This window comes from Grammomys surdaster, unplaced genomic scaffold (assembly GCF_004785775.1).
Source record: "Grammomys surdaster isolate TR1022 unplaced genomic scaffold, NIH_TR_1.0 66, whole genome shotgun sequence".
Taxonomy (NCBI): Eukaryota; Metazoa; Chordata; class Mammalia; order Rodentia; family Muridae; genus Grammomys; species Grammomys surdaster.
In genome coordinates, this window is record NW_021604568.1 from 6,620,331 (window position 1) to 6,637,895 (window position 17,565).

A 17,565-nucleotide genomic window follows, 5' to 3' on the forward strand; every position below is an offset into this window, starting at 1 on the left:
AGCTCCCCCAAAAGGAAAGGCTAACCTGTGCAAGACTTAGGCAAAATTTTGCTTTAGGGAAAATAAGCAATATTTATTCCTTGGTGAGATCTTGCTGGGCCTGAGAATGAAACTAAATGACCATCCCTGGATGGCTTCTGGGTAGCTGCTGTGAAATGAGTCGGGGGGTTTTAGTGTAACTCTGCTTGGACAGATAAGCATCACACAAACCTCCCACTCAGTTGTCACAATTAGCACCTCTGCTGCCGTCTTCAATCCCAGTCACAAGTGGTCCCTTCCAAACATGGCTGCAGCACACTGGCAAGGAGAGGGGCCGTGTGGGAGGTGAGAGCCTGCATGGAGCTGCTGGTGCTGTCCATCTCTCAGGCTGGCAATGTGGCATCTCTCACTAGCACTAAATTCACTTTAGAAAAGCAGAAAAGACCTACAATGGCCAGTTCTCTAAAACCCTGTACATTAATTTAAAAATCAACTGGATAAAGGAAATTGTAGTATAAACATACCTGGTATATCTGGGACAATTAGTAAAAAAATCTACTAGGCAGGCCAACAGGTAGGTCTCTGAAAATGAAGAAAGATATTAATAAGCTGTAAGTAAAATCACCAAGCTGATTTAATTAGCATCCTTGAACAGTGGTCCTGGGACGAAGGGACAGCATGCATAGTAAGCAGAGGTGGTCTACCTGGAAGATTGAATAGTGTGTTCAGAATGTAAAACCGTTCAGTGTCATCTCGTTGGATAAATTTATTTGGATACTGCTCTCTAGTTTCTGGTCTGTAAGAAAATGTAAAAAAATTAATTGATATACGAAAAGTTAACAACTGTAGAAAACAGTCACTATTCGCTGTTTTATTAAATGCATTGATGGTTCTGTGAAAGACAGAGCTCACAGATTAAATCCCAGCAGCTGTGAGCAGGCTCGAGGGAACCCTTCAACAGCCTCCTTATAAATGACACCAGGGCTCTCAGTGCGCTAGGGAGGTAACTGAGGAACACACAACCTGACCTCTACACAAAGGCTGTGGGGAACTTTAAGACTAAAGGGGAACTACTCAGCTTTAACGGTTTAAGGAAACAGCCCATGAACAGATGCTCACCCCTGTAGTCCCAGCACTGACAGCCAGGCCAGCTAGGGTGACACAGTGAAACCCTGCCTCAAAACAAATAAGTAAATAAAATTTTAAGATAAGTCTAAAGCAGAAGGAAGCGACTGTGAAGAGAGGCAAGAACAATGGAGAAAGGATTCCTGCAGTGCTGGTGTGGTGGCTTCTGCTGCAACACCTAAGTGGACACTTCTGCTCCTGGATGGCGTGTGGAACAAAGAACAAGCCTTCCTTACCCATCTGAGCTGTATTTTTCTCTGTTCCTCTTTATTGAAAGCAGACCAACTTCTGACTTGACCTACTTAATTTGCAAGGCCCAGGTCATATCAGCAAAGTGCTTGCCATGCAAACACCAGGCACTTCTGTTTAGAATCCCAATACCCACGTGAATGCCAAGCACTGCAGTGTGTGCCTGTAACCCTTGCAATGGGGGAGAAGGGTGCAGACAGTGGAGTAGAACTCAAGCCAAAGCACTGAGTCCCAAGGACAGTATCTCACAAATAAGGTGGAGAGTGACTGAGGAACACACTTGCCACTCACCACTGACCTGCACACACACATCCCCACAAAGACAAAGAAAACAAATAGAAAGCTTACACGGAAGTCTAAGTTGGAAAAATTCCTATTTAAGTTAGTTAACTTGAAATGGTATGGACTCGAGTCAGGACTATAAAATCATAATAGTTTCTTGGTTAGCAACCCTTTTCATCATCCGTATGAAACAAAGTTTCTAATAAATAGAGACTAAGTGGAAAGCCATCTCTCTGGCTTTCAGGCAGAAGAGAGCAACACTAACAGGCCGTCCCTCCAGGCAGAGGCAGTGAGTGACAGCCGGCTTTAGACAACGCTGGTGCAGCTGCTTTAGCCATCACACCTCTGACAAATTCGGGAGTGATTACATCCTGGGTCAGGGAAAGACAATGCATCAGAACAGAAGAAACTATCTTTGGAGTTGGAAGGAACATTGGTAACTTTTGTGACCCACAGCCCCAGGCTAACAAGGTGTGACAAAGCCAGATGGACGCTGACCTCCTTTTCATCTCATCACCACTGCATCTTAAAAACTGTTTCCCGCCATGTTCACTTCCTCCCTAAGATCTTTTCCTTTTGCACTAAGCTTAAATGAATCTATATTTACTCACAAATGACTTATTCAAAAGTATTTCCAAAGAAGCTACTTTATAAAACTTTATGTATAGAAACTTTATGTATAGCAGGTTGATAGATCTTTTCTGTTATTTGCTTGATATAAAGTCTTATATAGTCCTGACTGGACTATGTAGTCAAAGGTAAGTTGAACTCCTTATGGATTCCTGCCAGGACTACAGAAGTGGACCACTGCCCCCAGCTTAGGCCCATGCATGTTGAATTCTAAGTTTGGTTGTAAGATGAATTTACTGAACTGCTTCTCCTCACTTTTTTTCCTCTGCCTTCTCTTCAACTAATAGCCAGAACAATGCAATCCCTTCTCAGACACAAACAGAACCCTGGTTCATTTACATTGGGCTCCTTGTAACAGTGACAGTATCTTGGACATGATGAGCTTCCTAGCCTGCTCAGAGAGGTCAAAGTGATACTCACTTCACTTCATTTGTACAGTGTCCGTCTGAGACATCGCTGAGGCGTGTTATGCAATAAGGCTTGTTCAACAGCACTGTGAAACGTGCTTCAGTTCTAAGTGGGACACTGCTGTGACCTCAGACCTAAAGGATGTTCTGACACATTTTCAGTTAGTTTATGCCTATTACAACAAAAAGTGTTGCCAAAACCACTTCTTCAATTATTCCAATGTAACTGTGATGACTTTAGCACTTTCCCATAAAGAATAAATAATTCAGGAAAATTATACGAAAGCATAAAATGTTTTAAGTTGTAGTTATGACCCAAATACAGTGTCAACCTCTATTTTTTTATTTTTCTTTAGTTTTTTAGATTACTATGTATGTGCTGTTCTGTCTGCATGTATGTGTGTATATGCATTGTGTGCATGCTGGATGCCTGTGAAGGCCAGGAGGGCAGCAGATTGCCTGGAACTGGAGTTATAGATGGTTGTGAGCCACCATGTGGGGGCCAGAAGCAGAACCCAGGTCCTATGCAAGTGCAGTCAGTGCTCTTAATCACGGAACTGTGTTTTTTAAAAACAAAACAAAACAAAACAAAACAAAAAACTCTTAGACTGTTTCACACACACAAAAAGTAGATACTTACATATTTATAACTTATATTTACTGCTTACTAGAGAGGAAACTTCCAAATTAGCAAAGATAGTGAAGATATTATAAAAATGTAAGTTATATATCTTTCCTCTCCTTATCCCCTCTCTCCCTCCCTCCCTCCTTCCTTTTACAGTGCTGTGGATGAGACCCTTACATCTGAGTGACTGTCTACTGCTCAACAGTCTTCTACATCCCATCTTGTCTGTCTTTAAATATTTATTTATTTATTTATTTATTTATTTATTTATTTATTTATTTGAGGAAGGGTCTCTCTACGTAGCCTTGGCTGTCCTGGAATTCACTATGAAGAGTACGCTGGCCTTGAACATACTGAGATCTCTGCCTGCCTCTGTCTCACAGTGCTGACATTAAAAGCATACACCACCACACAGAGCCTCTTTCCCCATCTTTTCTGATTTCTGAATTTCTGAAATGGGTCTCATTATATTCCCCAGGCACTGGCAAAGAACTCCTGAATTCAAGACCCTCTTACCTTAGCTTTCAGAGTAGTCTGGCACTATAGGCAAGCATTACTGTGCCCTGTACGTCCTTGTAGTTAGGGTACCTTATACTTTTAACCCTGTGTTTTAAGATGTTTTCATTATACAAATGTCTGAAAATATTTACTCAAAGATTAAAATGTACTAGTTAGTAAAAATCTCAGTTACTTAAATTGCTATATAAGTTCAAAGTTTTCAAATGACATTTATGTGTGTATTTCTTCTGTATTAAAAAGGAAAAATAAACAGGGCAGTAGTGGCACACACCTTTAATCCCAGCACTTAGGGAGACAAATGCCTCTGTGAATTTGAAGCCAGCCTGGTATACAAAGTGAGTTACAGAACAGCCAGAAATCCCCTGAGAGACTGTCTTACGAAAAATAAATAAACAAAACAAACAAACAATATCTTAGAAATTAAGTCTAAAACTAAGTCTAAAGTGTCATTTTTTAGCAAGCATCAAAATTAGCTTTTGGGGTGCTATATAATTAGAAAACAGAAACAAAATATAATTATTAATACCTTAACTATGCTTATGTAAAGGGATGACTCAATGATTAAAGGAAGACTAACTCCCCTGTGCAGACAATGGCATGTCATTTACCTATTCAAATATCAGAGGGGCTACGGAGACTGTGAAACTGTCAGGTGCTTGCCATGTAAGCTAAGGACCCGAAGCAAGTCTAAGAACCCACGCTCTAAAACAAAGGGTACAGAGGCACACACCTGCAATGCTCACTGACCTAGCCTAGCCAACCTGTCCGAATCTCTCGTGACTCCATCTCAAAAAACAAGGCAGCAAGGGCCACCGTAGGAACTCACTGAGCAAACCTGACGAATAAATTCCATCCCTGGAAGGAAGCCACAGTGAAAAGAAAGAACTGACTTCTAAAAGCTGTCCTCTGACCTCCTGGCATACATACTGTGGCACAGTGCACATTCCACATACATACACACAATAATAATAAATAAAATAAGATGGACCGTTTCTGGGGCACGTGCAAGTGGACATACATCTCCCCCTAGCCCCCACTCTCTCTCAAGAGGTTAAGGGTTTTCTGTACTCACCCTCTTATGAAGTTAAATCCGTGTGCACAAACCAAGAGGTTCCCATAGGCATCGACTTTCAGAAGATTTCCATAGAGTGTGTCAAAGACAAGTCCTCTACATGACAGGGAGACAGTGACAGTTAACGTCATGGAGACCCTGTGTGATCACCATGCATGATCTGACTCAAGCTCTGTACCGTGTATGCTAAGTAAGCACATGCATTTTAGAAAACTGCGGGGCTGGAGACCGAGCTCAGCTGTAGTGCACTTGCATACTATAGTTTGACTCCCTGGGATCTATGCCAGCATTTGTGGAGGCAGATGGAAGGTGGGACAGGGAGGGCTCTGACTGCAACTAATAACGCTTATTCCATGTATGTACTGTTCTGGAGTTACGGCTCTATCAGACAAGCATAAATTACCCTGACTCTTAAGGAAGCTGCTATCTTTCTACAACAGTCCTTAAATGTCTTCCGACATTGAACTGCTTGTATTTCCCAGCATCCAATGTTACACGTGGGGCACATGTGATAGTAAATCAAACAAATGTCCTTCATAATCTTAACTCTTCCCTACCAAATCCAGAAATGCAAAGTGCAAAAGGTTCTTCCCACCAAGTTACATGTATTAGCAGAACACACAGCTGCCCTCCAGAAGCCAAGCTGGGGCAGCCAGGACACCTGTGCTCATCCTTCAGGCTTAACAACCCCGTTCTCGCCCACCAGTGGGTCTTCCTGACTCAGCTCTACTCAAGAGCACAGGGAGCTGAGCACTACGTACTTGGGGGTCTGAAGCAGGAGGAGTCCAGCCTGGGATACATATACTGTTGAGAGAGGATGGGAGAGAGAAAAAAAAAAAGGGAAAGGGGTGGGAAGAAGAGGGAGAAGACAAGCAGAGAAAAGAGGGGGAACCCAAAAGAAACAGTGGCAGATGACTGAGTTAATGTATGGAAAGTTCTGCTAATTTTAAAATCAACACTAGCATTTATTATTGCAGGGACAGGGATAAGTTTGGGATTCATCATTTTGGGACAGGGGAAGTGGTTTTAATCCAAAGCTATTTTGAAATTTTACCTGGTAGGGAATGTAGAGTCATATGCAAAGCTGAGCAGTTCCTGAGGATAGCCAATGGAAACTAATCTCTCCACAGTAAGCTCAAAGCCAAGGGATTCATATTCCGGAGACTTGTACACTGCACAAAGAGGAGGCTCATTAGTCAGCAGAAAGAACAGCCCATGAGAAGAGAGGCAAATGAATGAGTCTCTACTTTTTCCTAATTCCTCCTTTTGTCTTTTCCCTCAAACTTTGTATTCTGTATACAGCCAGTAACTAAGGAAATTCAGCCACTAGAGAAACAGGTTCCATCTGAACAGTTTTAGCCTGTTGTAAACACTTTCCCTGTATCTGACTCCCACAATTTAGAGCTTGGGGGGGGGATCTAATTCTACATAGCTATGATATTAACTATGAGACTGAAGAAATAGCAAACTAGGTAAGAGGGGTGTGATGCAGCAATGTTCAGAACAAGCTTTTCCCTCTTGTCTTTATACTTTGATTTTAGCTTTTTCTGGTAGTTGCTCTGTGGTCCTCTAATCAGTTTTTCTGGTCTGTCTGTCAATGTACTGCCTGCAAAGGCATCTTCTTATTGGCCAAAATAGCTGTTAGGCCTAAAATTGCTACAACCTGCAGAACCATTCTTGACGAGTATTACTGCAAACAAACTGTAAGAAAACACATTAAGACAACGAAGAAATCTATCTTGCAAACCAGGAATTAGACATTAAAATTTGGCTCATCAGACATGGTCATTGCTATGGTCACGGCAGGTAGATACATGCAGATTTGTGTGTAAAACGACTTACTTAATCTGCTTCATAAACATACTGTTTACTAAAAATAGCACAGGTTTCAGGCTATGGGGTTTCCCTTGACTATGTCTAAAATTTTACACAATGAGAGAGCTTGAGTGTTATCACTGCAGCTCAACAATAAAACGTCACTCCTTCAAATATACTTTTTCCAATTGGTATATTTAGGTTAGCAACCTTCCTTGTTTCCAGGAGCAAGTAAATAATATTGTAAAAACCAATAAAATTTCAAAAACCTGTTATTCTTAAACGCCAGCTAAGACAAAAGATATGCACCCAGATCTCCTCAGTCTACAGACCTTGTCTCAACTCCTGTGACGTCAGCACAGCTCTTCCATCAACTCCTGTGACGTCAGTACAGCTCTTCCATCGAACACTAACAGCTCTGGCCCAGAGTCAAACTGGACTTTGCCATTTGTTTGCCTATTCAAACTGGTACCGTCAGGTCTCAAACCCAGGACAAACTGCTAACCACTGTGCTGCCCATTAACATATCAAAGTCAAGTCTGGTGCCAGTCCTCCTGGCTGCATACCTGCCCCTGACCCGAACTCCCCAGGAGCCCCTTCTTCCAGCTGCTGCTCTTCCCCAACGCTAACTAACACTAGATATTTGATTTTCTTTTTTGGTTTTTCAAGACAAGTTTTCTCTGTGTCGTGCTGGCTGTCCTGGGACTCACTCTGAAGGCTGGCATTGAACTCAAGGAGAGCCGCCTGCCTCCTGAGAGCTGGGATTAAGGAGGTGTGTCACCATGCCCAGCAACTCTGGATGTTTTCAAAAGCAGCTAGACTTCTTTCCTCCCATAACTTCTACTTTAGCCTCTCTATCTATGCTATGTTCCCTCAAAACAAAAAATAAACCCTGAAGCCTTCAACGTGGAATTCCAATCTGTCTGACGTGCCTGTGGCAAAGACAAAGGCAGTACTGCAGACTTACATGCATCAACAGAGTAAGAGCTGGTGACCAGGAAGGCATGGGACCCCTGGTACAAAACTGATTTATACTGAAAAACAAAAACTACCATTCTTCACCTACCTTCCCCAGACATGACATCATGTCAATTGTAAAGTCCCTTTTGACAAAATTTCTAAAACTCCAAATTAACTTATCCTTATATAATCAAAATCCTACTTAATTAAAAAGTATTCAAGGAAAAAAAAATCCAGTACAGCTGACCTTTTTTTTTCTTCTAGGATCTGGCTCATGTGAAATGTTGTCAATTACTAATATTTCAAGAAGGATAATTTGCTGAATATGCCTTCAAAATAAAGATTAAAAACTAAGCCTGGGGCTGGAGAGATGGTTCAGAGGTTAAGAGCACTGGCTGCTCTTCCAGAAGTCCTGAGTTCAATTCCCAGCACCCACATAGCAGCTCACAACCATCTGTTAGAATAAGATCTGGCCCCCTCTTCTGGTGTGCAGGCATACATTCAGGGAGAACAATGTATACATAATAAATAAACAAATCTTTAAAACGAAACAGACAAACAAACTAGACCTATTCTCCCATCACTCTCAAACTCATGCCTAAATTGACAATTTTCTGTGGTTAATGAGTTATGATGAATTGGTCATTGAAAATTATGTCCATGAGACAATCTGAACTGAAGGTCAAATGAATTTAGCATTATTTTTTTCTTATTAAAAATTTTAAATTAAAATATAATTACTTAAGTTCTCCCTTTCCTGTCCTCTCTCAAACCCTCCAGTGTTTTTTTCCCTACTCCCTCTAAAATTAATGGCCTCTTATTATTATTGTTGTTGCATATATATATACACAAATGCATATATATATATATATATATATACATATATATACACATACACACACATACACACACACACACACACATACACCTACTAAGTCCATTCAGTGTGGCTTGTATGAATATGATTTCAAGGCTGACTACTTTGTATTAAATAATCAATTGGGGGACTATCCCTGGGAGAGGGAAATTCTCTATCAATAGTCATTTGTTAGTTGCCTGTAGTTCTTTAATTAATGTGGAATCTGTGAGATTTCTCACTTCTACGTTAGCATGTCTAATGATATTGTTATTATTCAGGTCTTTAGGCAGCTATATTACTGAGGTATTGTGGGTGTAGCTTCCTGGCATACCTAGGAAACAATTTCACCAGTGAAAAAATATAGAAAAATAATTCTAAATCCTAAAGAAACAACAGTAAAACCAAAATACCACATTTACACTGTGTTCAGAGGACAAAAATTCTCAAATATTTAATTATGGTGACTTTCTATAAATTCACCTTAGAAACACTAAGTCTCCTTCCTCTAAGTCAGTTCATGGTACTTCCCAGAAATGCAGTAAGTCCTCTGCATTTCCTGACCTGAGCTGATACAAGTGTACCTGGGTCTGTAACTGTTTCTATGACCTTCTAGATTACTCAGGCCATCAGAGCTTAAGCTTGAATGCTGAAGCACACTAGACTCTGCTAATTTTTTCCAACTGGGCCAGAACAGACTGCCCTAGTCTTGGGTGGGAATGGATTTCTCACATAGAGTCCAAGTTCTTCTTTAACAGCCCTATCTATTTCACCAAGCTCTATATTAATCAGCAAGATGGACAAGCTATTGACATCTCCTCATAAGCCTTTCGGATAATCGTTTCAGCAGTGAACACTCCCAGGTCACTAAATCATCTGTAGACCTACATCAAAACACAGCCACAGCTAAAGGAGCAGAACTGTCGTTCACAAACCAGGGCTTTAGATGTTTCTTCTAAATGCTGCCTTGGGAAAAACAAAAACAAAAACAGCATTTATTCTGACCTGGTTGGACAATGTCATGAAGCCTACGTAGTGCTACCCTCCTCCAAAGATAAAGGTAAAAGAAGCACTCGAGGCATGGGGCAGGCATGAGTTCTCAAGTTCAAGGACAGCCCTATACAATGAGCTTCAGGCCACACAGGGCTACTTAATGTGATCCTGTCTCAAAAACAGTTAAAAAAGAAATCAAAAACTTCATCTTTTTTTTTCCCCAACAAGTGAGCCCTTTAAACTGGCCACAGATACTGGCTGCAGGGACCAGCAGCCTACATCCGTCAGACTGCAGAGCTCTGTGCCTTCCCACAGCTGCAAAAGCTCTAACTTCAGTTTTCTCACAAAACAGGAAAGCGAATAATCAGAAGCTTCAAGCATCGCTCTCACAACCAACTTCCCAGGGTTCCAGCACTGGACAACGGTTTCTGAGTACGGCAATCTCACATGAACTGCTTACTTATTCTCAGAGGAGATTCTGCGACTAGCCCAATTTACCCAAAATCCAAAGACAAAGAAAGAAATTGTTTTAAGGGCCAAAGCCCAAAAGAAATAGGAAAAACAAAACAAAACACCACCCTGCTTCAGCCACTAGGACAGCACACAGTGTTCTCAGTTACGTAACAAGACTATAATGAGAACAGCCAAAGCTCTGAAAGCTGAAGCTACAGAGTGCATTTAAAGATATTCTTTACTCAATAATCTTCAAGGAAAAACAGCTCTTCAAAAATAACTGCATGCTGTGGGGATGAAGCTGTGGGCTCTGCTCTGTGTGGAAGCTGTTCACTCATCCAAAACAGAGCTGACTGACATGAGCAGAGAACGCTCCTTTGGACTAAGGAGAGTTTCTGCCAAAAGCCTGGAATGCATATGCACCTTTTATCATTGTCACAAGACACACTGTGTGAGGAGCTTATAGACTTTAGAAAAATAAAGGGCAAACCTCTACAGAGGTTCCAGCCCAGCAGAGTACTGCTGCCCAAAACCAGAACTCACATGAGGCAGATGCACGCAGTGTGTGCCACCCAGTCTTGAAGGAGTTACACTGGCTTTCCTGTTAAAAACAAAACAAAGCAACAAAACAAAACAAAAACAAAGGCTGGTTTTAAAACTGTTGCGATGAGCTGGAAGGGAGGAGAACATTTGGAAATAGGTATTTACAGGAGTCACCACTGCCCTGCGGTCTAGCAGCCGCAGCCATCACTAAAAGTAGCTCTAACTGGCTACAATAAAATATGAGCATTGAAAATGAGCATAAGTATTGTGTACTTTTTTTCTGGCACCCTGGGTTAAGAATACAAGCCAAGTCTGATAATAAAATTTTAGGCCAAAAGAATAAGAAAACGAAATCAGCTTGCTTGCCTTGGTTTGTTGGCTTCAGCAGCTTCTGGGGCCTACCACAGAAACTGACCAGTAAATGGTGCTTACGGTGGACTACAGCTCGGAAGACTGATTTAAGAAGAAAACAAAAACAAAGCAGCCCCATCTTGCTTTCAAGTATGACTTATGCTGAAATCTCCCTATACCAATTTTCTACCTCCTGACACCTAACTGTCATCCTTACATCCTTACATCAACCATATGCTGCTAAAAATCTAATGAAATGGCTACATCTGTAATGAAAGGAAAGTTTAAAACTTTTCATTTTGTCGGTGAATATTTTTTTTCAGTAAGCAGAATTATAATACTGGATTTCATAGTTAAAACAAATATCCCAAAATAATTGAGTTGAATAAACATGTGTAGTCTATAAACATACGGATACTTTTAAGATACACATTATGTCTCACTTTATAGGAGAGACTCTTTTAAGTCCTAGGTTGTGGCTTTTTGTTTCTTTTTGTGTAAAAGGAAGACAGTAATCATGGGAAGAGCAGAAATGACTGGCTGTAGTACCTAAGAATACTAAAGACATTGCAACTAGGAGAGACCATCACTACCAGACAATAGGAAAAGCAGAACAACGTCCACCCACCCAAGAGGTCATTAGCCTTTAGGCTGTATATGAAATCAATATCAATGTCCTTTATATTTAATAGGTTAGGTGGCATTAGCCCTCTGTAATTATAACTAGAAAATACATTAATGAGCATTTTTGAAAGAGAATATACTAATAAAAATCTTCCTAGTTCCACAGAAACAGTTATCAGGGCTTTTTCTACTAGACAGAACAGCCCAAAAACTGTGACCCAGCAACAGGCACAGGCAATAATTTTTCTCTAACCCAAGGAATTACAAATGATCTAAAAGTTTCAAAATTATGGGACACATTTAGAAATATTTTTTAAACCCTCCAAGTTACTAAATATGTGAGTAAGTAAGCCAGTCTTAAAATACTGCCAATATTTCCTTCCATTCTTAAAAAAAAAATTAAATAGTAACTAAGAAACTTGTCTGTTTAAAAGTACCAAACCAGAGAGAGCAGGGGAGGTGGCCCAGTCTCTAAGAGTACTTCCTGCACATCCAGAGAGCCCTAAGCTGAGGGCCCAGCACCTCTATTACCTGATACTCTAGCTCCATGGCTTCCAACACCTCTCTTGTTCTCCTGTTACCCACAAACAAGAAGCTTACAGTCACTCAGGTATATGATGTATATATGTTGTTTTAAAAAGTATTAAGCCAGATGTGATGCCACATGCATGTTTTGTAGACTTAAAAAGCTGAAGCAGAATTTTCTTGAGTAAAAAATCAGTCAAGTCTACAGAGCCAAGTCTTGTATAGGCCAGGTAGGGATACATAATAAAACTCTAATAAACACACATTCAGGCAAACAAATACAAATGGGAGCTTAAAAGAATGATTAATATATATAAAGAACTCAAGAAATTAAACTCCAACAACCCAAAAAATTCTATTTTAAAAGGAGGTACAGAGCTAAACAGAATTCTTAGCAGAGGAATCTCAATGGCTGAGAAGCACTTAAAGAAATGTTCAACATCAGGGAAATAAATGCAAATCAAAATGACATTCTATCTTATACCTACCTGTCAGAATGGCTAAAATAAAAACCTCAAGTGACAGCACATGCTGGCAAGGATGTGGAACAAGAGAAGCATTCCTCCATTGCTGGTGCGAGTACAGACTTGTACAACCACTCTAGAAATCAATTTAGCGGTTTCTCAGAAAACTGGGAATAGTTCTACCTCAAGATCCAACTATACCACGCTCCACTATAACACAAGGACACCTGCTCGACTCTGTTCATAGCAGCTTTATTCGTAACAGCCAGAAACTGGAAACAACCCAGATAGCTCCCAACGGAAGAACGGATTTTAAAGAAGTGTTACATTTACACAAAGGAATACCGCTCAGCTATTAAAAACAAGGACATCATAAATTTTCCGGCAAATGGATGGAACTAGAAAATATTCTGAGTGAGGTAACCCAGACCCAGAAAGACACGTATGGTATATACTCACTTCTAAGTAGATATTAGTGATAAAGTGCAGGATACCTATGCTACAATCCCAAAGAAACTGGGTAATAAGGTGGTCCCAAGGGGGGGGATGTTTGAATCCCACGCCAAAGGGCAAATAAAATAGACATCAGACGTGAATGGAGAGAGGGAACTGGGTGGGAGAGGGGGTGGGGAAGGGAATGAAGGTAGGGATCAGGTGTGGGGAGAGCAAGGGGTGGGGGTGAGAGGGTTGAGAAAGAGAAAGGAAATTGGTAGGGGCACATTTCTGGGACAAGCAAGAGACTTGGAAAGGGGGAGCTCCTGGGAGGATATGGGGTGACTCTAGCTTAGACTCCTAGCAGCAGGGGATATACAGCCTAAGTGACTACCTCTTGTAGCCAGGCAGGACTTCCAGTGGAGGAAGTGGGGCACCAACCTACCCATAAAACCTTTGACCCAAAATCTGCCCTGCCTACAAGATGTGCAGGAATAAAGATGGAACAGAGACTGAAGAAATGGCTAACAAATGACTGGGCCAACTTGAGACCTACCCCATGGGAGAGCGCCAACCCCTGACACTATTAATGCTACTCTGCTATGCCTGCAGACAGGAGCCTAGCACAAGTGCCATCTGAGAGGCTTCATTCAGCAGCTGATGGAAACAGATGCAGAGACTCATAGCCAAACATCAGGTAGAGCTCAGGGAGTCTTATAGAAGAGTTGGTGGGGGGAAGACTGAGGGAGCCAGAGGGGTCAAGGACACCACAAGACCTAAAGAGCCAAATAACCTGGGCCCATGGGGTCATACAGACTGAAACACCAACCAAAGAGCAAGCATGGACTGGACCTAGCCCCCCTACACATAAGCAGCAGATATGCAGCTTGGTCTCCATGTAAGTCCCCTAACAACTGGAGTAGGGACTGTCTCTGAGTCGACTCTGTTGCCTGCCTTTGGATCCCTTTGCCTATCTGGGCTGCCTTGTCTGCCTCAGTGGGAAAAGATGCTATTATTCCCGGTGAGGCTTGATGTGCCAGGGCAGCCTGGTACCTGGGGAAGGGAGGGTGTTCCCATCTCTGAGGAGAGGGGGAGGTGGGAGAGGATGGGGCTGAGAAGAGAGGAGAGAGGAGGGCTTCTATCAAGATATAAAATGAATGAATGAATAAATAAAAGAATGCTTATTATAAAATAAAAGGAAAAATAATAACAATTGAAGATTTTCCTCTGAGAATATCTACACACTTATCAGGACTTTGTGTCTTCAGTATTGTTTAAGAAAAAACAAACAAAACCCAACTGAACAACATCAAAACTGAAACATTTCTGAGATATTTAAAAATCAATGCGTTTTCCTCCCCCAAAAACTAATAGCCTTTATCCTGAAGGCGCACACACAGCTCGTGCTATACTACAAGGACACAAAATTAGGTATTTTTAAGTTTCAGAAGATGGCATGACTTTAAAAGGTATAGACAGGGCAGAAAAGATCCTAACTACCTAGGTGTAGGAAACTGTCTAAATCTATGTGTGCTTTAGCGAGGCTGCTGCAGGTAACTGGTTTTGCTAATGCATCCCAGACAACAGCCCTGGGATTCTGACTCTGCTAACATCTCCACACACCTACTGTCATGGTCAGGATGCATGAAGTCAAGCATGTGGAGTGGTTAAGGAAGGACACGAGGCTCTTGTGAATGGAAAAGTCACTATTCAACTACAGCTGACTTGCTTGACAGAATAAAGATCAACTATTGCCAACCTAGATTTTTATCTCTAATCTTTCAGTTTTAAATGTAACCCACCGGGCGGTGGTGGCGCACGCCTCTAATCCCAGCACTTGGGAGGCAGAGGCAGGTGGATTTCTGAGTTTGAGACCAGCCTGGTCTACAGAGTGAGTTCCAGGACAACCAGGGCTACACAGAGAAACCTTGTCTCAAAAAACAAAACAAAACAAACAAAAAAAAAGTAACCCAATTAAGCAAGCATTAAACTCACATTCTTTGAGCCAGCTCGTAGTCTGCGAGCTGAAAAAGGATCATACAGTGTACCTATATATTAAACCACAACTAAGCATGGTTTTCGACTCATCTGCAGTTGAACTGGACATGGGACTAGAAAATTTGGGCAATACTTGAGGTTCTGAATGTACAGTGGCCATAAGTCAACTGAGAATCAACTGTGATAATGCATCTGAGGTATTTTAGACAGTGGTCATCCATACTGCATAACAGGACCTCATTGCACACTTGCTCTAAACATATGGCATGTACATTTTCTTTTTTTTTTTTTTTTTTTTTAAGGAGCCATGATCTTTTATTGGGGGAGGGTTCATCAATCCTTCTTGGCCGCCACCTTCCTCATGGCTGCCAACACGTTGCTCAGCTCCTCCCACTTTCACTTGGCGCGGATGTGCGTGCCCACCCTCTTCTTGATGAACTTGAGTGCGCGCTTGTCCTTGGACACTTTGAGCAACTCCATGGCGCGGCGCTCGCTCGTAGGGCGCGAAGCCGCAGACCTCTCGGATCATGTCCCGCACGAACTTGGTGTGCTTGGTGAGGCGCCCGCGGCGCCGGCTGTGTCTCGGCTTGCTGACGTTCTTCGTCACTTTGTGGCCCTTATTGAGGCCCACGGCCATAGGGTAACGCAGGGCCATAGCTGCTGCTCTCCGATGGCGGCCAGGACAGGAAGCGGCATGTACATTTTCCACGTGCATGTCACACCACATGAGAGGCTCAAACATGAGACTTTTATACCTTTTATTTTATATGCTATGAGTTAGTGTTTTACAGTACATAAAGTTTTCTGTTCTTTTAGAAATATAATAGTTTGATTACACAAATACTTAAAATATATTCACACTATAATTTCTCAGTATGTACGTATCAAATGCTCAATGGATGCAGTTAGAATTTTTATTTTAAAAATTACTATTGCTGACTTGGTTTTCACCTTTAAAATGTTAAATGCAGGGCTGGAGAGATGGCTCAGCAGTTAAGAGCACTCACTGGCTGCTCTTCCAGAGGACTGGAGTTTGATTCCCAGCACCCACAAGGCAGCTCACAACTGTCTATAACTCCAATTCCATCGGATCTAGCACCCTCACACAGACACACAGAAAGATACATATGTAGGCAAAACCATCGATGCACATAAAAGCAAATAAATCTTAAAAGTATAGATTCTAGACAGACAGACAGATAAAATGTTAAATAAATTTTGAATTGGAGTAAGATAGAATTTCCAATTTCTGAAACTGTCCTAAACATACTTCTGTCACTTTATACTATATTCTCAGCACAGATGATTATAAAATCAAAATATCCAATATTACTGTATATTACAGCATTAACTATCTGGCCAAGGCCAGATATGGTATGTGCCTTTAACCTCAGAACCTAGAATTGAGAAACAGGCAGATCTCTATGAGTTTCAAGGCTAGCCTGGTCTATACAACAGGTTCCAGGCCAGCAAAGATCACAGTGTGGGACCCCATAAACAGACAGACAACAGACAGACAGACAGACATTCAACCAAGAATTAGTTCTTTTGTGTAAAAGTTACAAACAAATATGTATCTCAGAATACATATCAGAATACATAGATACAGAATATGTATCTAGCTATACAAATGTGCCTTAGTCTTTAATAAATGTAAACCAAAGTATTTTAAACTAACTTTTTATTATTTATTATCAGTAAATTATTTGTATTCCTATTTTATAGACCTGTGTACCCAAGACATGTGAAAATTTTTCAGGACAAAGGGGAAGTAAAGAACAAATATAAGCAGCTCTGGCTTCATAAAGTTACCCTATTTTTTTTTAAATATTCTTATCTTCTTCAAAGAGTCATAAGTAACTAAAATTCAGGTACATAACAAGTTGGAAATACAGATGGAAGTAAGTTTAGAAACCACAAAATATCCCAGAAGCTTTAAGAAATAAAGAGCCTTGGGCTGGAGAGATGGCTCACTGACTGGCTCTTCCAGAGGCCCTGAGTTCAATTCCCGGCAACCACATGGTGGCTCACAACCATCTGTAATGGGATCTGATGCCCTCTTCTGGTGTGTCTGAAGACAGCGACAGTGTCTCACATACATGGAATAAATAATTCTTTTAAAAAAGAAATAAAGAGGCATGGTGCGGTCCCTGCAATGCTGTGACAATCTTTTCCCCTGAATCTGATTCTTTCCTAAGTCTGTCGACACAAAACACTCTGAGTGACAGAAAAGAATCTGCAGTCTCAACACTAGCTGAGGCAGAGGAATCAGAAGTTCAAGGTCATCTGTCCTTAGCCATATAAGGAGTGTGAGGCTAGCCTGTGGTACAGACCCTGTTGTTGTCTCCCCACAACTACAAAGGTTAGAAGTACCAAGTTTTATGTATTAGCACCGAAAGGGGAGAAAAGTACTGACTCAAGATATCTATCTGTTGGGCAGTATGGCAACATTGCATAATTCTCCTTTAGACTGTTTTTCTCTTCACTTGAAATGCCTCTACTGTAGTAAGTTTGGTGAGGATATACAACTGCTGACAGAAACTCAAGTAAACAAGCTACCAAAAAAAAAAATGTTCATTTAAATGTCAAGAAAGTTGAGTCCATTCCAGTAAAAATAAAATGAAACCAGAGTGCATCTACTGAGTATTTATCCAAAGCCAGTG

At 41.2% G+C, this 17,565-nt stretch overlaps 1 protein-coding gene and 1 pseudogene across 6 annotated transcripts in view; both read right to left on the minus strand.

The window, feature by feature from the left end:
• The window catches only part of Nt5c2 (5'-nucleotidase, cytosolic II), a 79,299-nt gene that overhangs the window by 9,478 nt on the left and 52,256 nt on the right, over positions 1-17,565 (minus strand). For 3 of the 6 annotated variants that reach the window (XM_028776205.1, XM_028776220.1, XM_028776215.1), the window contains exons 4-7: positions 5,943-6,060; positions 4,889-4,984; positions 684-775; positions 504-561 (exon numbers count right to left, since the gene is read on the minus strand). In XM_028776205.1, coding sequence (XP_028632038.1) covers positions 504-561; positions 684-775; positions 4,889-4,984; positions 5,943-6,060 — 364 coding nt within the window. Of the gene's footprint in view, positions 1-210; positions 404-503; positions 562-683; positions 776-4,888; positions 4,985-5,942; positions 6,061-10,508; positions 10,567-17,565 lie in introns of all 6 variants that reach the window. The other 3 variants (XM_028776239.1, XM_028776232.1, XM_028776225.1) reach the window with 3 other exon arrangements.
• Positions 15,236-15,578, minus strand: LOC114628287 (annotated as a pseudogene).